This window comes from Peromyscus maniculatus, chromosome 4, assembly GCF_049852395.1.
Source record: "Peromyscus maniculatus bairdii isolate BWxNUB_F1_BW_parent chromosome 4, HU_Pman_BW_mat_3.1, whole genome shotgun sequence".
NCBI classification, from domain to species: domain Eukaryota; kingdom Metazoa; phylum Chordata; class Mammalia; order Rodentia; family Cricetidae; genus Peromyscus; species Peromyscus maniculatus.
Genome location: NC_134855.1, coordinates 48,403,648 through 48,426,400, shown reverse-complemented (window position 1 = coordinate 48,426,400; position 22,753 = coordinate 48,403,648). Strand labels below are relative to the sequence as shown.

General features: G+C 40.8%; 1 protein-coding gene across 1 annotated transcript in view; it reads left to right on the top strand.

The window, feature by feature from the left end:
- Tlk1 (tousled like kinase 1) overlaps window positions 1-22,753 on the top strand; it is a 131,926-nt gene that overhangs the window by 47,381 nt on the left and 61,792 nt on the right. The window contains exons 2-3 of the mRNA XM_076569635.1: window positions 769-887; window positions 18,674-18,745. Coding sequence (XP_076425750.1) covers window positions 769-887; window positions 18,674-18,745 — 191 coding nt within the window. The remainder of the gene's footprint in view (window positions 1-768; window positions 888-18,673; window positions 18,746-22,753) is intronic.

Below are 22,753 nucleotides of genomic sequence, written 5' to 3'. Positions count from 1 at the left end.
ACAGAGAGGGCCTGTTGTCTCCATCTTTCTAAGTGCTGGTGCAGTATCAACCGGTTGCCAGGCCAAGGAGAGGTGTGGACACTCAGGTGCTTTGGAAACATGCTCTGCTCCTGCTTCTCTCTTTACCCGAAACCTCTAAAATTTTGATAAAGTTCAATGCATTAGTTTTTACAAGGTTACGTGTTTTAATTGTAAAATATATAATTAAATTTCTCCCTTTTTTCTGAGGTGTTGAGGATTGAACCAAGTAGCTAGGGGAGTTCTCCCGTTGGAGTTCACCCCTTAATACAGTAGAACAGAAATGATATTGTTTAGGACTCTTTTCTTTTTATTACTTTTTTGAGATGAGATATGTAACCCATGCTGCCTAGAGCTGTCTCTGTAGCCTAGCTGGCCTTGAACTCATGATCTTCCTACCTTACCCTCCTTGGTGTTTGGATTGTAGGTATGTGCCACAGCAGCTAGCTTGTTTAGATCTCTTATTACTTCCCTACAGAAGTGTTTTGTGGAACATCTTTATGTTTGTGTACATGCTTGCATGCATGAGTGAGTGCGTACTGAATTGGGTGTACTGTGGACTATAGATAGTCAAAAGTGTGAATCTGCTATAAGATGCTTTGTTAAATGGGGTGTACCTTTTGAAAAGTTGTAAAGTTGTAGTTTTTTTCTGTTTATAGCATTCATTTTTAATTTTTTATTGTAGTCTCATATGTAATGTATATATATGTGTGCGTACACACAAGCACATGTGTTGTTTTTTCTTAATAGGTGCAATGGATGAGCTTCACAGTCTGGATCCAAGAAGACAAGAATTATTGGAAGCTAGATTTACTGGAGTTGCCACTGGGAGCACTGGGAGTACTGGGAGTTGCAGTGTTGGCGCGAAAGTGAGTAAACTTTTCGTCTCATCTCATGTCCTTTCTCTGTACTAAGTGGTCTAGAGCATACTTGGTGGAGCTGTTGAGACAGCTTGACGGCCAGAGTTTAAACCCCAGGTCTCTTGTGTTGGAAGGAGAGATCCAAATATTACAGGTTGTCCACTGGCCACCGTAGTGGCCACACGTGTGCGAGTGTGTGTGTGTGTGTGTGTGTGTGTGCGCACACACACACACACACACACACACACACACAATATAAAACACCGAACCTACAAAGTTTCTTTTGTGCAGGAGCCCTATATACATGCTTAAGGACAGACTATTACTTTTTTGTGATTTTTATAATGTGTAGAAGAAAAGTATCTAGAAACTTGATTTTATTTGCTGTGCAGAATATTTATATTAATGCAGTTGTGTTTGGCAGTTTTTGCTATTAATTTCTTGAACAAAAGGTCTTGCCTATGCTTGTATATATGGAAGTGTTGCCTTGCTTTTCCTGTAGCAAGTGTGAGGTTTTACATGGAAGTTTTCACTCCATTTTGAATTGAGTTTTTGCACAGGCGGAGAGAAAGGAATCTAGTTTCTTTCTGCATGTGGATATGTGGTTTCCCCCACCAAATTTGAATAGATTGTCTTTCTCTCCGTCATACATTTTTAGCACCTTTTTTGAAAATCACATGGCTATCCCCATGTAGGTTTCTGTGTCCTCTGGTTGGTGATCTGTGTGTGTTAGTCTCAGTAGCGTGCTCTGTCTGGTACAGATATGTAGTATAATTTGAAATCAGGTCTTGTGATACCTCCAGCCTTGCTTTTTTTGCTCAGGGTGTCTTTGGCTACTTGGTGTCATTAATACTTCTGTGTGAGTTGTAAGATTTTCTTTTCCTTTTCTGTTTCTGTGAAGAATGTTTTTGGCTTTGCTGGAGGATTGTGTTTAATCTGTAAATTGTGTTTGATAGTAGAGCGTTATACAATATTATGCTAGTCCTGGAGATCTATTTTGTAGTGTCTTCAGTTTGTCTTTCATAATTTAGGGTTTTCATTGTAGATTTCTTTCACCTTCTTGGTTAGATATTTATATCTGTCGGCCATTTATCTATCTGCACATGCACATGCACACACACACACACACAATTTCTAAATTTTGTACCATTCTATAACATCATGAATGGGACTGTGTTCTTAATTTCCTTCTCAGTATTTGATAGATAGAAAAGGTACTGGTTTTGTTTGTTGAACATGTATCCTAATATTTTGCTCAAAGTCTATCAAATCAAAGTTTTCTGGAGGCTTTAGAGCCTCCTGAGTAGGGAACATATTATCTGTAGAAGGAGTGACTTGAGTGAGTTCCTGTCCTATTCATGTCTCCTTTGTTTCTTTCTCCTGTCTTATGTCTCTGACCATCACTAGCACCATATTGAATAAGAGTGAAGAAGTAGAATCCTGTTTTGTTACTGATTTTAGAGGAAGGACTTTCAGTTTTTCTTCATTCAGTGTAATGTTGGACATAGATTTGTCAAAAGCCTTTATAATGTTGCAGTATGATCCCTTTGCTGCTAGTTTCTTCAGTGTTGGTCATGAAAGGATGTTGAACTTTGTCCAAAGGCCTTCTCCACATCTCTTGAGACTACTGTGATTCTGTCCCTGGGTCTATTCATATGCTGCATTACATCTTCTGATGTGTGTGTGTTGAGTCATCCTTCATCCCTCACCAGGTAATTTCATATTTCTTATTTTGAGAAACTGCCTAACTGTTTTATATCCTCATCAGCAGTGCGCAAGGAGTGTAGTTTCTCCATCCTTACCAGCACTTGTTATTATCTCTTCTAGTCTAGCATTCTGGTTGATGTATAAAGAAAGCAATGCCATATAGTATTCTGGTTTACATTTCCTTGTTGACCAGTGATGTTGAACTTTTTGCCATATATCTACTTACCATTTATATTTTTTCTCTGATGGGGTATCTAGTCAAATCCTTTGCCTGTTTTTAAGTCAGGTTGCTTTTAAATCTGGAGTTACAAGGGATTTTTATGTGTGATGGGTAATAGACCCTTGTAAGAAAAATGATTTGCAGATTCTTCTCCCATTCTTTGGGTATCATATCTGAGAAATTTGCATAGTTCAATATCACATAGTATATGCCTATACTCTTTTTTCTAAGACATTGTTGAGGTGTGAATCCTTCACAGGCTCATGTGTTAAACACCTGGTCCCTGGCTGGTGGTGGTGTTTGAGGGGGACTGAGGAGGCCTCAGGAGATGGGACTTACTTAGTTGGAGGAACAGGGTACTAGAGGGAGAGCCTTTGAAAGAGTTCCCAGTTTCTCTGCCTTTTCCCTCTCTGCTTCGCTCTGTCTCCTCCTCATGTTCCCTCTGGGATGCTATCACCAAATGCATAGGGCCATGTGATGAGACCTTTACAGGTGTTTTACCATAAAACGAACCCAGAAAGACGTTTGTAGTTTTAGCCCCTACACTGAGGCCAGGATCGTTTTGAACACACACTGTGCTTCTCTAGTTGTTGATTCGTGGACATAAATACTGGGTTTACCTCTCCACTTTTAGTCCTGTGGGATCTGAACTTCTGTTCTCAGCATCGGACCACACTTCGGTGTAGTTTGTGGCACATTTGAAAACTGAAGTGTGTGTTTGCCAACTTGGTTCTTGTTTAAGATTAATTTGGCTGCCCTGGGTCTCTTGCATTTCAGCCTGACTTTTAGAACCAGCTGGCCATCTTCTAAAAGAAGATAGCTGGAGTTTTGATCAGAGTTGCAGGTGAATGTTTAGGTTAGTTTAAGTATTGCAATATTAGTAAGTTGTCTAGTCCTTACATTTGCTTAGTATAGCCAGAAGCTTTTTTCCCCACCCACCGGTACCCAAATAACCAGTCAGAGGCTTATTAGTTACAAACTGTTTGGTCTATGGTTCAGGCTTACTGCTAACTAGCTCTTTTATCTTAGATTAACCCATTTCTATTAATCTGTGTATCACCATGTGTCTCGTGGTTTATCTGAATTCCATTACATCTTGCTTCTCCCTGTATCTCTCTTGGACTTCCCGCCTGGCTATAACCTGTCTTGGCCAGAGCAGCTTCTTTATTAACCAATGAGCAACACATATTCACAGCATACAGAAAGACATCCCACAGCAGCTTAGGTCTTTCGTTTCCTTTCAGTGGTATTTTGTGGCTTTGGTGTATAGCTCTCTGTGTTTTTCCTTCTTTTTCACAGTGTTGTGAAGGTAATGTGTTTCATGTTTTTCTTTCTCTTCTAGTGGAATTGTCCTCCTCACTTTATTTTCAGGTGTTCATTGCTGTTGAATAAAAAGTACAATTGAGTTTTGTGTCTGGCTCTTGTGTCCTGAAACCTCATTGAACTTGCTTATTAGTTCTACTAGTTTTACCAAAAGCAGTAAGCTTTAGGAGTTACTCAGTGTTTCTATGTGCACAATACTGTAGGCAGAAGAGCACCTCATGACAGGTGTCAGATCTTGTTCCAAGACCCTGGGATTGACATCTTCACCGTAGGACTGGCTGGAAGGACAGGCCCGAGTCCTGTTTCCTTGTCAGCTGGGAGTGAGTCACTCGGAGCCCAGTGCTGTTCTGCTCCCTCTTTCTTTGATCAACCATCGCATCTGCTACCTCCACCCCACAGCCACCCTCTTGAGAAGAAGAAAAGAGTGCGCTATACCAGATCATCCCAGCTGCTGTTTTATTTTACTGTTGAATTATTCCCAAAGGGATAGAGAGTTTAGAATGTGTGTGCACTTAAAATGTCATTTTCCTAGTTTGAAAGGCACATCTGATTGCATACTGTCTTTCTTAGAAATTTTTAAATGGTTTCACATAGTTTTTGAGTTTACTTAGTGTTCTTAATTTTTTTTTCTTTTTTACCTTATCTTATAGCCCAATCTTCTGCTTCTCCCCACCATTTTTTCCTTCACATTTATACTCTAGTCTAGTATACTGATTTCTTCCAACAGGCCGTTTTTCCATCTTTTTTCTTTGGACTGGGCAGTTGACCTTGTTTCCCACGTCTTTGACCCCCTCTGTCATCAGATTCACCACTGGTAGATGACGCAGAATCTTGAGAATGGTTCGACTCGCTGCTTACCCAAATGCAGATTAGGTGACCTCCTATTTCCTTCTGTCCACACCTAGATGTACCTGAGCATACTTTATTAATCACATTGTCATTATTTTCTACTAGACTGCTACTATGTTGAGGTCAGGAAGACTTGCATATCTTAATTTGGGGGATGAAATAACTTTTAAGAGTTCAAAACTGGGCTGGAGATGGCCCAGTAGCTAAGAGCACTGGCTGCTCTCTAGAGGATCTGGGTTCAAGTCCCAGCACCCACATGGCAGCTCATAACAGTGTATAACTCGAGTCATAGGGGCTCTGATGCCCTCTTCTGTCTCCCATGGGCAGGCATGCAAGTGGTGCACAGACATACATGCAGGTAAAACATTCCTACATATAAAAAATAAAAATGATTTTTTTAATTAAAAAAACAGAAATCACAACAGTATGCCTGATTCTAATGCAGTTTTGGGAACAGTAGAGACCAAGTTTATTAGGGTAGCTTTGTTTTCTGTTTTTTTATTTTCCTTCACTTGTCCTAGACATTAAGGCTAGGGCCTTGTACATGCTAGACAAGCACTCTGCCACTGAGCCCAGCCGAAGATTTGTTTTGAGACTTGAATTTATTCTAGAAAGTATGAGGGAAGCCTTCTAAACCTGCTCTTGTATTATTCTATTACCAGCAGACAGAGCTAGCAAGGCTTCTGGAAATGAAAACAGAGCCACTGTTTGGTTTACTAAGAATATCCTTACCGCTAAGCTGATGGTATCAGATAAGAATAAAAACTAAGTCATCTATTTCATCGTGTGTGTGTGTGTGTGTGTGTGTGTGTGTGTGTATGTGTGTGTGTGTAGGTAAACCAGGGGCTTGTGCACATTTCATATGTGTTTGTGTGTAGGTAAACCAGGGTCTTGTGCATGGTGGGCAAGTTCTCTACAGTTGTCTGCCTAGCATCTCCGCATGTAGTTTAAAGTACTCGTTATGTATCAGGTTTCATTTCATATTCTTGGTTTACAGACAGAATTATATACCTGCTTCAGATACTTTATAGTCATTCTAATAATAGCCAGAACAGAATAGGTGTAGCTATTAACTTGTATGTAAGCATATTTTTTATGATTTTTTTAAATTTTTACACATTTATCATTTAATCTAGTTCATGGGAGTTAATAGGGTTGTTAAAATGTTTTGTAAATTAAACCTACATTTCAAAACATTCCGTTAAGATATGAAATGTTTTAACTAAGTTCATTAGCCTAACTGATGGATTCCTTCCTTCCTTCCTTCCTTCCTTCCTTCCTTCCTTCCTTCCTTCCTTCCTTCCTTCCTTCCTTCCTCCCTCCCTCCCTCCCTCCCTCCCTCCCTCCCTCCCTCCCTCTCTCTCTCTTTCTTTCTTTTTTTCTTCCCCCCTCCCTCCCTCCCTCCCTCTCTCTCTCCCTCTCTCCCTCTTTCTTCTTTCTTTCTTTTTTTTTTTTTTTTTGCGGGGGGTGGGGGGGGTTCGAGACAAGGTTTCTCTGTGTAGCTTTGGAGCCTGAGAACTCGCTTTGTAGACCAGGCTGGCCTCGGACTCACACTGTCTCCCCAGTTCTGGGATTAAAGGTGTAAGCCACCACCACCCGGCTGATGGATACCCCCCCCCCCCCCCAAGACAGGCTTTCTCTGTGTAATTGCCCTGGCTGTCCTGGATCTTGCTTTGTAGACCAGGCCAGTCTTGAACTCACTGAGATCCGCCTGCCTCAGCCTCCCGAGTGCTGGGATTGAAGTCATGCTCCACCACTGCCCAGCAGTTAATGGATATTTTGAAGTAGTATTTCAATGAACTGAAGACGTCTTAGGAAATGGGAGCATACAGCATGTTTTTTTTCTTATATTCATAAGTGCAGAGTGAAGTCTAAAACACCTGAATTTAATGTTTAGAATTAATGGAAAACTAACAGAACTAAGAGCACAATAATAGATGGGTATTTGTCGGCTAGAACAGAATAATGGCAATGCTGATGGAAATCGTGGGTGGGAACCAAAGCCTAGTGCTTTACAGTCTTGCTTAGAGCTAGTGCTAGGCAAAATACCTGGTTAAATGCTAAGGTGGACGAGTCATCTCGTCAGAGTCAGTGATTTTGTTTTCTTCTTTTGTCCACTCCAGATTTTTTGTAAAACCATTCTGAAGTGGTTTACATTTTGTACCAATTATTGACTTTTATTTACAGAAAAAGAAACCAGGTTTAGCTAGCTCAAGGACGCGAAGAGACTCAGAGGCTGAGAAGATGAGACTGGACAGAAGGCAGGCAGCCCTGGCCATCTTGACCGCAGGAGCTGCTTTCCTGCTGAGTGTGGTGTTTGTAAGGGACCCCAGCCCATGAATAACACCTTTACCTCCACCCTGTGCTTATGTCCTTCTGAGATCCCAAGCTCTAGGACAGCTGTTCTCAACCCGTAGGTCGCCCCTTTAGCAAGTTCCTGTCTCCAAAAATATTTACCTTATCATTCATAACAGTAGCAGAATTACATTTCCGAAGTAGCAGTGAAATAATTGTATGGTTGGAGGTTAGCACAGTACGGGGAACTGTATGAAAGGGTCACAGGTCAGGAAGGTTGAGAACCACTCACTGTTCTAAGGGAAGAGTTGATTAGTTTCATGTTTCTTTTGTGTCAGTGCATATGAGAAGGATCTCCTTCAGACTGTCCGTAGTACATAGGCAGGTTAATTTCTAGTCCCACTGAAAATATAAAACAACACCAAACAAAACAACCTCTGATGTTTGACTGCCCCAAAATCAGAATGGAGGTTGAGTACCTAAGACAGGAAGTGTTAATTGTATACGACTATTGAATTCAAACACTGAGATAGTGCTTTTCAGGGAAGCAACGACTTTTTATATTAGATTAGCATGGTTAAATGGGGGCATCTATTGGTGAAGTACAGCATTGCATTCAGTTCTTTCAAAACCCCCTTCACACACACGTGTGCACGCACGTGCGCATGCGCGCGTGCTTGCGCACACCCTGAATTTTCATGTGGTCTTGTGTGGAAGCATTTTGATACCTTTCTGTACAGGGCCAAGGAAATATCTGTAGGTCATATGAATTCTGCCACAAATGCTTTTCTTAGCTCTGTCATTGTGGCACTCAAGGAGCCATAGACCGAATGTCATCCAGTCTGTGTGGCTGATTATAGCCTAATGAAACTTCGATAAAATAGGTGGTCGATTACAGTATGATGATTTTTAATATTTTTCTATGCCCTAGTTTATGCTTACTAGATACATAGGGACTTAATAAATAGTGTTCTACTTCTTAAATCTTGAGTGAGTGTGTGCATATCTGTGCTGTGCATGCATGTGGGGAGGCCAGAGGACAACTTTGGGAGCTGATCTCTCTTTCCACCTACATGAGAACTTAAAATGTGGAGGCATTTACATGAGGAACTTAATTTTTAAGATTTAGTTTTAGCAGTCTCAGTTTAAAAACTGCATCTGCTAGTTTGATTATTATTCTTCAAAGTCTTGATAAGACTGCCAGGGAAAGCTTTACAGAGTCACACAGCAGTAGCTGTTATGGAAGTGTAAATCAGAACTGTGATGGGGGTTAACCCTCACCAGAATGGCCACTGCCCTCCCCCACCCCACCCCACCCCCAAAAAGACAAAACTAACATGCTGGCATGATGGGAACAGAAAGAGATGCTGAGTCACTGCCCGTGGGAATGCAAATTAGGATAGCCATTATGGAGAATCATAGGAATTCCTCAAAAAAAAAAAAAATACAAAAAAACTCAAGTCTGCAGGGTGGACTGGCAGTCTTGTTTCTAGAATAAACTCAAAGGAAATGAAGTTAATATATCAAAGAAATACCTGAATGCTGATGCCTATTATAGCACTAATAACTGTAGCTAGAGTTTTCCTACCTTGCCCACAGTCAGGACAAATCTTTGTCACCCGCCAGTCCCACAGCCGCTCAGACCCAACCAAGTAAACACAGAGATTTATGTTGCTTACAAACTGTATGGCCGTGGCAGGCTTCTTGCTAACTGTTCTTATATCTTAAATTAATCCATTTCCATAAATCTATGCCTTGCCACATGGCTGGTGGCTTACCGGCGTCTTCACATGCAGCTTGTCCTGGCGGCGGCTGGCAGTGACTCCCGCCTATACTTCCTGCCTAGCCACTGGCCAATCAGTATTTTATTTATTGACCAATCAGAGCAACACATTTGCCATACAGAACATCCCACAGCAAATAACCACTATAGGGAATCAACTAAGATATGCATTGATAGATGAATAAAGAAAATATCACACACACACACACACACACACACACACACACACACACACACACACACACACACTTCAGTGGTAAAAATGAAATCCCAGTACTAGAGAGATGTCTCAGTGCTTAAGAACCCTAGCTACTCTTCCAGAGGACTCGGGTTCAGTTCCCAGCACATGCATGGCTACATAACTCTAGTTCTGGAAGACAGGGCAGCATCTTCCAGCCTCTGTGGGGACTACACACACAGTGCAGACATACATTCATCCACATAAAATGAAAATGAAAATAAAAATCTCAGAAAAAGTAAATTTTATCAGAACTGTTGATGGCTCCCTCAGTGGTTAAGAGCACTGGCTGCTTTTCCAGTGGACCTGTGTTGGCTTCCCAGCACCCACATGGTGGCTCACAACTGCCTATAATTCTAGTTCCAGAGGATCTGATGCTTTCTTCTGGATACTGTGGTACACTTAAGACAAGCTGACACGTGTGTATATGTGGTGATAAATTATGTTCCCTAATAAAGCTTGCCTGAGGATTAGAGGACAGAACAGCCACTAGAGTAGACAGAGGCCAGACAGTGGTGGCACATACCCTTAATCCTATTACTTGGTGTGCATCTCTGTGAGTTCAAGGCCACACTGGAAACAGAGCCAGGCAGTGGTGGCACATGCCTTTAATCCCACACACCTTTAGTCCCAGTACTGAGAAGCACACTCGCCTTTAATCCCAGGAAGTGACAGCAGGGCAGAGAAAGGTATATAAGGCGTGAGGAGACAGGAACTAAGGCAGTTAAGCTGAGACCCTTTCAGGTGAGGACTCAGAGGCTTTCAGTCTGAGGAAAACAGGATCGGCTGAGGAGTTGGCAAGATGAAGTTGGCTGTGGCTTGTTCTGTTTCTCTGTTCTTCCAGCTTTTACCCCAGTATCTGATACAAGGTTTGTTTGTTTTTTTGTTGTTGTTTTTTGTTTTTTTTATTAAAAGACCATCTAAGATTTGAACAACACATATACACAGAAATAAAAATAAACAAGCATTTTAAAAGATAAACATTTGCCATGTGTACCCAAATTGGAAGGACCCTAGAGGATACTGGTAGGTGAAATAAGCCCAGATGTAGAACAAGTATTGCTTGTCCTCTGTGCTATGTGGGAGTAAGAAGAACTGCTCTCTAAGTAGAATCACTAAGAGTAAGGAAGAGGAGAGGGAAGAGTGGGTAGTGGGAAGCTGGGAAGGAGAGGGAATGGGACAAGTTCTGATAGCCTAGTGAGATAGGCTATCTGATAGTACAGGAGGGTGGCTCTGATTTGTAATCATCTCTTCTATACGTTGTATGGAACTCTAAGAAAGGAGCTGGAACAGGTGATTAAGAATTGGAAGTGACAACTACCCTGATTTGACTGTTGTGTATTGAAATTCTGCATTGTGCCCATAAATGTGTTACATTAAGTAAGAATTAAATATGTAAGTGTTTAAAAGAAAAACAGGCCCTTACAGAAATGAGTTATCTTGGGGTTAGGAAAAGTACTTTTTTTTAAAAAAATAGTTTACCAAAATGTATTTTCCTAAGATTATTGTAGAATAGTAACTTACTTAACCTAGCATAATATTTCAAAATATTCTGTATAGAGAATTTATAGATTACTTCTACTTAATAGCAGATTTTATGGTCGTTTAATAAAAAAATTTTTTTTCCTTTTGAGACAGGTTTTCTCCGTGTAACAGTCCTAGCTGTCCTGGAACTCACTCTGTAGCCCAGGCTGGCCTTGAACTCACAGAGATCCGCCTGCCTCTGCCTCCCAAGTGCAGGGATTAAAGGTGTGTGCCACCACCGACTGGCTAATAAAATATTTTTAAGATCTAGCTTCAGTCTAATTTTTTTTTTTTTTTTTTTTTTTTTTTTTTTTTTTTTGGTTTTTCGAGACAGGGTTTCTCTGTGTAGCTTTGCGCCTTTCCTGGAACTCACTTGGTAGCCCAGGCTGGCCTCGAACTCACAGAGATCTGCCTGGCTCTGCCTCCCGAGTGCTGGGATTAAAGGCGTGCGCCACCACCGCCCGGCGAGTCTAATTTTTAAAACCAAAGAACAAAAGTATTAAGTAAATCACTTCATGGTACAGGGCACTGTGAACAAATGGGGAAAATGCATATTAATTCTGACACAGAAGGTAAAGTTAAAATAAATGGTATTTATGAAGAAATTGCTAGTTTTACTATCCAATGAATCTGTACTAAGACTGTTAACATTCAAATAATTGATCTTAAATAGGAATGCCTGGAACCAGATGCTGGGGGTTATATCTGTAATCCAAGCACCTGAGAGGCCAAGGCAAGATTGTAATTATAATTATTTCATCGTAATCCAGATAATGATGACGGAGCCATTGAAATAAATAGCAGAGCTCGATAGTAGTCCCCCAGTCTGTAGAGAATGGTTCATTACATCAGCTTACACATATTATTTTGTTACATGACTCAGTACAGCCATGTTATTACCTCATATTGGAATAAAGATTAGTCTAAGGATTGTTACGGAAGAAAATCACAAAGTATTGACAGATGAGGATACACTTGGTCAAGTCACTGATTACAAGGCATTCCAAAATTAGTAATATTTTTACATATCAACAAATGGAAAGTAAGTTTTTGAAAAGATATCTTATATAAGAACATAAAATTATAAGATAGTTGAAAATAAATTTGACAAAAGTTACTTGACAATTTCCCCGGGGGCCGTAAAATGCAGAGAAATAAAAGAAATGCCTGAAGCCGGGTGGTGGTGGCGCATGCCTTTAATCCCAGCACCCGGGAGGCAGAGGCAGGCGGATCTCTGTGAGTTCGAGGCCAGCCTGGGCTACAGAGTGAGATCCAGGAAAGGCGCAAAGCTGCACAAAGAAACCTTGTCTTAGAAAACAAAACAAAACAAACAAATGCCTGGATGAACGAGAGCAGTACTCAGGAGTGGAAAGACTCATGGTTACAACGCTGTCACCTCTTGTAAGTTGATAGATCAGTGCAATATCAATTAAGGATTGCAGTATTGGGGGGGGGGTGCGTACAAATTAATAAACCTCCAAAGCTTGTATCAAAATGTAAATGTCAAGATGCCAAGGTATAGGAACACACTTGTGAATTCAAGGGTAGGTGGCCTAAGTGACTTACCAAGGTAGTGTTTAAGGGCAGTACAGAGCTGGGGGAGTTGGACTACTAGGTGCCAAGAAATACGGTAAACTAAGACAGTGTGGTACCAACACAAAAGCAGAAAGAAATTAACAAAACAAATAGAGTCCAACAACAGATCATTACATAATGATTTCATGTTGTGGAAGGCAAGGAGCTAACTGTTAAATCATCCAACCTTCTACCTTTAGAGAAGTATGTGGCCCTGCCTCATTGAATTTTGATAGTATGTAGTACTTCAATTTATTGTTAAATTGGTATTTCAGTGCTTACATTTTTGCTGTAAATTTTTTCAAAGCTGAACTTAATGACTCCATTTTACATTTCCTTTGTAAAGCTTTTCATCATCCATGTACTTCTCAGTAGAGAGGTGCAGACATCATTTTAAAATACTAATTATCCCCTCTTTCCCTGTTCTGTAAACCTCTCCCTTGAAGTACTTCATTCATGTTTTCTAACCGTGGTTGTTTGCTCTGTTCCTCTGGAATGTGTACTATCCTCAAATCGCTCTTCTAACCCTGAGTATTTATTTCTGTCTGATTTGTATATTCCCTGTATCCCGTATTTTCTGTCTCTTGGGTTATTTCTTTGTTTTGGTTGGGCACATTCTCCAATCACTTCCTTTGGAAAGGAACGTGGTAAATGTTTTGAAACCTTGCATATTTTCTTCCTGTAATTTTTTTGCTCATTTATCTAGGAGTAGAATTCTAGATTGGAAGTCATTTTCTCAAATTTTGAAGCATTGTTTGTGTTACTGCTTGTCACTCTGGTACCATTCTGATTTCTGATCCTTGTGAAATGATTACTTCTCCTCTGAAGCATTTTAGGATCTTGTCTTTATCTCTAGCATTTAATCTTCATTACATGTGCCTTGATCCTGCTTGGTTCAGCAAAAGTATCTTTCTAATTTAAAGATTTCTTTCTTTACTTAAAAAAAAATTGTCTTTAATTGAGTATGTGTGTGGGTATGTGCACATTAATACTTACAGAGGCCAAAAGAGGGCACCAGGTCCCCTGGAGCTGGACTTAGAGGAGGTTGTGAGCCCACCTAACATGTGCTGGGAGCTAAACTCAGATGGTCTGCAAGAGCAGTGTGTGCCGCTGAGCCGTCTCCGCAGCTCTTCTTTCTAACTTAAAGTTCATGCTTTCCAGTTCTAGGGAAGTTTGACTCAACAGCATCATCATCATCCCCGTCTTTTTCTCCATCACCATCAACATCATCACCACCACCACCACCCTTCTTTCCTCCTTCTGCCTCATTATTTGGACCAGAAACTTGCACAGTTTAGTTTTCTTGTGATTGTTTTGGTCTCTTGGAGAAGGTTTCTTAGCTTCTTAAAAAGTATATTTATTTTATATGTATGGATTTTTGCCTGTCTGTAAGTATACCATGTGCGCATGTCAGATTCCCTGAACTGCAATTAGAGATGGTTGTAATTCACCATGAGGGTGCTGGGAATGGAACTGGGTCCTCTGGAAAAAGTCGGTGCTCTTAGCTGCTGCCATCTCTCCAGTTCTTCTTTCAGCTTTTTGTTGCTGTTATTATTTTCACCTCCATTTTCATTTTAAGTTTCCAGGGTAGTTCTCCCTTTTCTTTTCTTTTCTTTTCTCTTTTCTTTTCTTTTCTTTTCTTTTCTTTTCTTTTCTTTTCTTTTCTTTTCTCTTCTCTTCTCTTCTTTTCTTTCTCTCTCTCTCTCTCTCTCTCTCTCTCTCTCTCTCTCTCTCTCTCTCTCCTTTCTTTCTCTCTCTTTCATATATGAAATATATATATTCTGGTTTTGCCTGGATGAACTCTTAACTGATTCAATTTTTTGGGGGGAAAAAAGAATTTTTTGTTTTGTTTTATTTTTCGAGACAAGGTTTCTCTGTGTAGCCCTGGCTGTCCTGGAACTCATTCTGTAGACCAGGTTGGCCTTGAACTCACAGAGATCCACCTGGCTTATTTTTGAAAAATTTTAATTAAATTTTGTGTGTGTGTGTGTGTGTGTGTGTGTGTGTGTGAGAGAGAGAGAGAGAGAGAGAGAGAGAGAGAGAGAGAGAGAGAGAGAGAGAGAGAGAGATCAGAGGACAAAACTCAGGTTGTGAGGTTAGTGGCCAGCACCTTTACTCACCGAACCACTCTCCAGCTCTCAAAAGTTTCTTCTTGGTCTCATGTGATTTGGAGGAGAATTCATGAGTCTGAGTTTATATCTTCACCGAGTTTGAGAATTTTCATTCTTTCTTTTCTTCCCCTGCTACTTCATCTCTCCTGTGACTAACTTCATGGAAGTTGGATGGCTTACTAGTGTCCAGAGGATGCTACTAGAATGCCTGCCCGTTACCTGTCAGTTTGGACAGCCCTGCCTTGTGTCCTCAGCTGTCACACCCATGCAGTGAGATGCTCCTATAGAGTGGAGCTTAGTTCTGGAGTTCAGCCTGTCTCTTCTGGTCTTTATTCTTGTGCTGAAAGTTCCAGTCTGTTCATTTCACACGAGCGTGTCTCACCTGTCATCTTGAGCATGTCTGTAGCCACTGTGAGGTGTTTGACTTATTGATTCCAACGTCTGGCAAAATGATGGTGTGCTCTGGAGAGTGTTGACTTTTTTTTTTTTTTTTTTAAACTTATTGGGACAGAGCGACTGTGTTGCCGCAGGGCGCCCAGTTACTTGCTTCTCAGGTCCTGTAGACTTCTCTGGACTGCTTAGAATTGACTCTTAACCCAGGTCAGTTCAGCTAGAGGCGTGGGCAGAATTGAGGTGCAAAAGTTTGAATTTTTTCTTGTGGTTCTTTATTTTCTACATATTTCTCCTTACTTCATGGCTGCTGTGGTATCCAGAAACCATGTTTCCTAACCACTGAAACTGTAGGTTTTGATCCAACTTGTAGCTAGCTGCTCCAGTGTGGTTCTTGTGTCCAGGAGTTCGGATTCAGGACCACGTTATTTTATTCGAATCTGTGTCTCGTGGACTGAGAGTTGTGGCTCTTGAAGAACAGTGCAGATGGTAGAATTAGAATAATAATACCCCCGAGTTGTTGACTTGGTCCTTCTCAGTAAGCTACCCCTGTTGCTTCCTTCAGTGCTCAGAGGTTCAGCAGCTCTTCATTGTAGTTGTCTGAACAGTAGTTCCTGATTCAGATAGCAGTCGGTGTCCTAAAAATCACTTTCACTGGATATAAACTCTTATGCTCATAGTTGCTTTTCTTAAACATTTTCATCTGGCATAATGCACATAAAGCTTTTGGAGAACTTCACTTTGTTCTTCTGGGTTGATATCTATAGGCATGTGTTATGTTTCCTAGTTGTAAAATATTTTCAGGAAATACTCCTTAAATTATAATTTTTATTATTTTCACCTTTTAGTAGTCTTTAATTTCTTTCCTTCTCGCTGTTAAATCTCTGTAGCTTCTCTAGTTGCTTTCTCTCAAATTCTTTTTATTCAGCCCATGAGATGTTAAGTGGGTAAAGGTGCTTGGTGCCAAGCCCAACAGCCTGAGTTCAATCCCGGGAACGCACATGGTGGACAGAGAGAACTGACTCTTGCAAGTTGTCCTTGACCTCCACACATTTCACTGGCTCCTTCACATACACACACAAAATCAATCTAATAAACAAAAGTCTTCTGTATTGTAGTCCTTGTGATTTTGAAGTGTCCTCGTGACCCTAGGTTCTCTCTCTCTCTCTCTCTCTCTCTCTCTCTCTCTCTCTCTCTCTCTCTCTCTCTCTCTCTCTCTCTCTCTCTCTCTCTCAGCTTTTCAAAATGGTTTCTCTGTGTAGCTTTGCGCCTTTCCTGGATCTCTGTAGACCAGGCTGGCCTCGAACTCACAGAGATCCGCCTGCTTCTGCCTCCCGAGTGCTGGGATTAAAGGAGTGCACCACCACCACCACCACCGCCCGGCCCTTAGGCTCTCTTAAAGCATCCTCTGCTGTGGTAATGCTTGTTTTTTACCACCATTATTTCTGATGCTTCCCTAAGTTCTGCCTCCTCACCTTTCAATGTCTGATTGTCGTGTTCTTTCTTGTTGGAGACCATTTTTGTGCTGCTGCGTCTCAGTTGGAAGTAGAGGGTTACAGTTGTCACCTAGTTTGTGGGTGTTTCTGGCGCTTTTGTCAGTTTGGGCTCTTATTACACCTTTGTTTTTCTGGTAATAACTTGGTAAGATTGGCCCGTTTTGTTTGCTTTTTGAGAAATCAGATGGCCTGAACACTAAGGTGGTTCAGCATGGCTTTCCCACAGAGTTCCCTCTGCTGTTGGTTTTGGGTTCACTTCAAAACCGAGGCGTTTTCCTTTCTTTCTGTGATTTCTAGGCTGTGTATTTACGCCCCTGTGCTGAAGTGTGTATGTTTTTGGAGTCCCGAGATCACTGCTGGTGCCTTCTTCCATCGCCACACACTTTACACAATTCTCACTTTTAATATGATGTGTTTGGGTGTTTTGCCTGCCTCTATGCTCGTTACTTGCATGCCCAGAAGAATGAGTCTCCCCAGAATTGGAGTTACAGCTGGTTGTGAGTACTTACTGTGTGGGTGCTGGGAATTCAACCTGGTCTTCTGGATGAGCACCCAGTGCTCTTAACAGCTGAGTTGTCTCATTGAATCTGGGGCTCCTCCATTTGGTTCGACTGCTGGCCAGCAAGCCCAGGGCCGCTCCTGCCTCTGCCTCTGCCGTGTTGAGATGACAGGTGCCTGCTGCCACTGCTTCAGCGTTGACCTCAGGCCTCCTGCTTGCACAGCACACATCCTTACCCCTGAGCCATCTCTCCCCAGCCTTGCTGCTCTTTTATCTTGGTATTTCTTTCCCTTTATTGCTCCGTCCACACCCAATACCGTGCACTCCCTGTGCTTCCTTCCCTTTTACGGACAGGTCTGTCCAGGATTCATTGAAGATGACTGTCTTAACCTTTTTAGTTGTGGATGGACTCCTTGTACTTAATAACTATTTCAAAGGGCAGGAGCCTCCCGACTGCAGCTTCTGTCCGTATATTGTCTGCTGACTTACGGAATGGGGTTTTGTTGTTTGGTGACAGCCTGTTGTCACTCTGCAGACAGCCTTTCTCTTCTTGCTATTTTCCATACAGGTCTTGTGGTGGTTTGTGCATCGTCCCCACCGGCTGTTTGGGGAGAACTTGTGGAAATTGCTGTCACTTGGCTTTATTGTTTGTGTCTGTAGATTTTTGATAACCGTTTTTTGTGTATGTCTTCATGGGGTTTTACAGATGGTCAGAACTTTGCCACTACCTGCATTACTCCAGAATCAGAATTTCTAAAGACATATTTGCTCAATTTTAACTTTGTCCCGATACTCCTTGAATCTTAAACATTTCAGCTCCATTCTGTGTTGATAGCCTTACAGGGTTCATAATAAGAAGTGGTTCACAGTTGTCACCAGAAATTTATTTACAGATAATTAGACCAGTTTGTAACTGAACAGTAAGATTTGTAACTACTCTTTCTTTTCTTTTTTTTTGGGAGGGGGGGGTTTCGAGACAGGGTTTCTCTGTGTAGTTTTGGTGCCTGTCCTGGATCTCGCTTTGTAGACCAGGCTGGCCTCGAACTCACAGAGATCTGCCTGCCTCTGCCTCCCTGGTGCTGGGATTAAAGGCGTGTGCCACCACCGCCCAGCTTGTAACTACTCGTACAAAGGAGAGGGACATCTGAGGATATCAGTTGGTTTGCATTTGTGTAGTAACCTGTCATCATCATCTGGCCAAAATATTCATGTAAGGATAGATCCAGGACACTGATGAGTCCACAAAATGCTAAGCATTGCAGAAGCAAAGCAGATACCGCCTACTGACAGAAAGCTTGTGTCTGATCATCACTGCTCAAAAATACATTGTCCAGAAAATGTGGAAACTTGAGTAAAGCAGTTAAGAGTTTCTTAAGTCAAAATAGAACAAAAAAGGTGGTCTGTTTCTATGAAGAAAGAAAGTATAAGACATGGAATGTGATCATTTTGACTGAGGCACATGGATGACGCTTCCTTGCATTGGCTGGTAACTTAATGATCTTGTATCCCAGGCATGGCCCAATTCCTTTGCTTTCGAATTGATGTAAAAAAAAAAAAAATCACCAATACAAGTAAGATCCTTGAACAGCAGAATTTTGATGGCTTGACAAGTCATTCCAAACGTTTGTGGCATTGAGAACATGGTATTTGTTGTATTTACCTTGCTTGGTTTCCTTGTTTGAAGACATAATACTTGATTTTCATATATATAAAGATTGACTTTATACCTTGTAATATGTTTCTTTAACATGACTCCTAATTTTCCCCTTTAAAATTCTTTCACAGGCCTCAACAAATAATGAAAGTTCTAATCACAGTTTTGGAAGCTTAGGATCTTTAAGTGACAAAGAATCAGAGGTAAGTCATTTTATTTGAAATGTGGTGCTGGGAAAGTCAAAAAGTTGTCTTAAATGAGTATCCCTCCTTTCCCCTTAACAGCTCTGGTACTGAAGGTTAATGTAAAGTTTTCTTCTAGAATTTTCCATGTAGTTCCCCACCCCTCGGGGTGGTGATGGTAGGGAATGGGGGTGGCCTCAGTGAGGCACAACAATTTAGATTGAAGATTGTATTTGACATTAGAAAGAATATAGTTTTTTGATTCTGTAGCTTAATTTGCACATGAATAATACAAAGATGTTACCAATAGAAGACCAGCCATTCATGGTTTTATAAGATGAAGGTGGGTTTTGAAAAACGCTTCAGTTCAGTTTTTAAATTTTTAGTATTTCTCATCTTAGTTTGATCTTTGTAAGGGTTTGTGTACTTATCTAGTTATAAAAATACATCTTCTTTATAGAATTTCTTGTGGAATCAAGCTGATGGGTTTCATTTTGCATATTTTGAAAAATGTGATAAATCCTCTTTACTAGCACCCATTTACTGACCTCACCAAGAAAGAACATGGTATTTATAAGTGGACATTTAGGTCCACAGTATGGTCCATTCTGTGCATGATATACTTGATGGCGTCTTCTAAAAATGGTAGACACGAATGTGTTGGGGTTTAGTATTCATGTTTTGATACAATGACTTTTTGTGGGTCTAGCCTTTCAGGTTATACAATTCTGTCCATTTTAACCAATTTATGTGTGTATGTATTCGGCATGTATATGTTTGTGTTTTTCCTGTCAGTGTGACTCATTTGTACTTGATTCTTGTAGTCTGTTTCTGTCAGTAGGTCGTTAACACTCAGGAATTCTTACTGCGTTTGGCTTCTTGTTCAATGGAGAGAGAAACTCAGAGGTGGCATCTTTCTAGCTGTTTGTTATTGGCGTATCTAGGAACCTGTAGGTAGGCAGTTGTGTGCAGTTGTACAGGCACCCTACACTCCACAGGAGTGTGGCATAGGGTTCTCACTCATCAGGCTTTCCTTCCACAGAGACATCTGGCAGGCAGCTGAAAGGACTGTGCAAGTGACGGGACTTTATCCGCAGTAGGTTCCCTTGAGGTAAGCGTTAGTCGCCCTGTAGCCTCAGTTGAGTTTTTCAGATTAGCACGTGTGTACTAAGACCTCAAAGTAGGGTAGTTCTCATCCAAGTGGAGTTCAACAGCAAAACCAAACCAAAAAACAACTTATCAAGAATATTTCTACTTTTATTTCTTTTGGACTTTGGAATATTCTTGATATTTTTCATAGAAAAATTTCATATGTCCTTTCATAATTTTGTGTTATGAAGAGTAATAAAATAACTAGGTGTTTTTCTTTCTGTTAAATATATATATTTTAGTAGCAAAACATAGTAAAAGTTAGGTTCCCTATAGAAGATCTTCATAGGCGATAAAGTGTTTCATGTTTCCTTAGTTAACCAATATTCACAATGCAATTATAGATCAAATATTTGGATTATTTTAGAGAAATTAATCTATAATAAAATTTCCCTTGAAAGAATTCCATCGCTATATTTTTAGTTGCATTTTAAATAGCTGCATTACTTGTACATAGATTTATTTGTTTAGACATTTTGACATTTTAGGCAGCAATAGAAAATCTTGAAAAATCATTTGGCTTTTGCTGTCCTGTGCTCTGTATATGGGATTTTTACAAATTGATAGTTAAGCTTAGTGGCACAGTATTTTGACATTTTCTCAGATTGTACATGTTCCCTAATGTTCAAAGAAGTGACTTGTATTATTTGTTCTACATTTCCATATCAGAAGTTACTGATCTAAGGAAAATGAGTCTCAGGTTTTATCTCTGTAGCAGGAACCTTAATGAGTTTCCTTGAGATGAAATTTCATGCATACCAAATATGAATGTTCATAGGTCATGATTGGGAGTAAATGGTCGTGAGGTAAAAGTATTTTTTGTGCTAAATAGGCTGAGTAGTATAATTTAGGTAGTATCCCTTACCTCCTGACATCACTTTTCTCTTTTGGTAATCTGTTTCCTGATTGTTGTTTTTGAGATAGAACCAAGGCCTTGATACTCTACTATTGAGCTACAGTCCTAGCACCCTAATAGATTTTTAAAATAATAGTGTTTGTTTCTGTATGCAAGTTTATTTATGTTTTTAATTAGCTTTCCTCTCACCTAACCCTACCCAAAGCTCAGTTATTTTCACTTTTCCTCCTGACATTTACTACAGGTTGAATAGAAATGTGTGCACATCCTGTTTTGGTCATCAGTTGAGCATTATCTGTTTGCTCTTTTACTACTTAGGACTTAACTCACTCTTGCCTCAGCTGTCTCCTGTCCACACACACAGAATCATAGTTTCTTCTGTCTTCTTACTATTAAAACTGAAAAATACCTTATAGTCAGTTCAAGTTAATTGAAGCTACTTTAATTTACACTTTTAGTTCATCTATGTATTATTTAATATGTACCTATGACTTATTTTTATCTGTAGGATTACAGAATAAAAACATTTTTGTGGGGGTTGGAAAGTTGTCTCAATCACTAAAGTGCACTGTGCGAAAACAGGGACCCGAGTGTGAATTCTTAGCACCCCCACACAAAACTGGGCGTGGTGGCATGCCTTTGACCTTGTGTTCAGGGAGACAGATCACTGGGGTTTGTTGAGCCAGTCTAGCCCATCAGTGAGCTCCAGGTTCAGTTAGAGACCCCGGCCCAGAAAATAAGGCAGAGAATGAGGGAGACAACTGACATGGACTTCTGGCCCTCTGCATACTTGAACATTCATTCACATGGACCCCGACACACATCACACACGATTTCTTTCCTCTTGATAGTGCAGGTACTTGGTAGATAGAGAGGTTCTTGTTTGTTTTCTTTTACATCATTCTAAGTCTATTACACAGACTTAACAAGCTAACGTGAGCAGTTGTCTGCTCACCTAGCCCAAGCACGGAATAGGAAAATAAATGTGATATCATCTCTGCCTTCCAGTGAAATCAGCATCTGGGAGGGGCATACAGACATTTAAACAGTGTTTTCTGAACAGTGTGAGTGCAAGGTACAGTGAGAGCCAAGAGGAGGAAACCTTCAGTTCCATGGGCCTGTAAGGGAAGGTGGACAGAAAGGGATGAGGGGTGCCTTAGCATCCCAGAGGATAAGGCAGAATGTGAGCAGGTGGCAGGCTAAGGGATTGTGGTGTCTTTGCTTCTGTGTGGAAGCGTGACCAGTTTAGTTATGGAGATATGGCAGTGGTTCTCGGGCCTAGGGCAGTTAAGACCACCAAAGACATTTTACCAAGCAGCTTAGCAGATTTCAGTGACTTAAAAACTTCTGGTATGAAATGATGTGAGAGGGGAACCCCTTTTAAAGGCCCTTGAATTTCATGGTGAGGAATTTGGTGATGGGAAAACCTTGAAGTGGAAGAAACAAGCAAAAAGAGGTAAATACCTAAATAAATAATTAGACATATAGAAGGTTCCCCTGGTCTCAGGGTAGAGGATAGAATTTGAGGGAGATGAGACTTGAGTTGGGGGCGATGACTTTGTGAGGCAGTATGCATTCTTTATAAAATGCCAGTCCCTGAGAGAGGCTCTGATTACACTGTTCTCTGTGTTGACTGTTAGACTCTGCTCCCCACCCCACCCTTAGAGTTCACTGAGAAGTTACTGTGACTCCATAGGGCTTAGGTCAATAGTTCAGCGGCATTTTTTTTTTAAGCTCTTGCATCCCACTAGATTTAAAAAGAAGAATGAACAGAGTTTGATAATATTGAGAAAAAGAAGGAAAGGGAAGGAGCCTAGATGATTTAAAGTATTTTGCCTTTGAGATAGACGAGCAAGGAGAGTGAATAGATGATGGTCAGTTGAGTTCTTGATAACCTTGCGGTTGCCTTCCTGGGATGGACAACTGAGCTGGTACTGCAGGTAGCAGAGGACTAGAGGGAAAGACCTAGATGTCTCTGGCATGGGTAGTACTGGTGAAGGCCGAGGTACCGACAACCACATCTT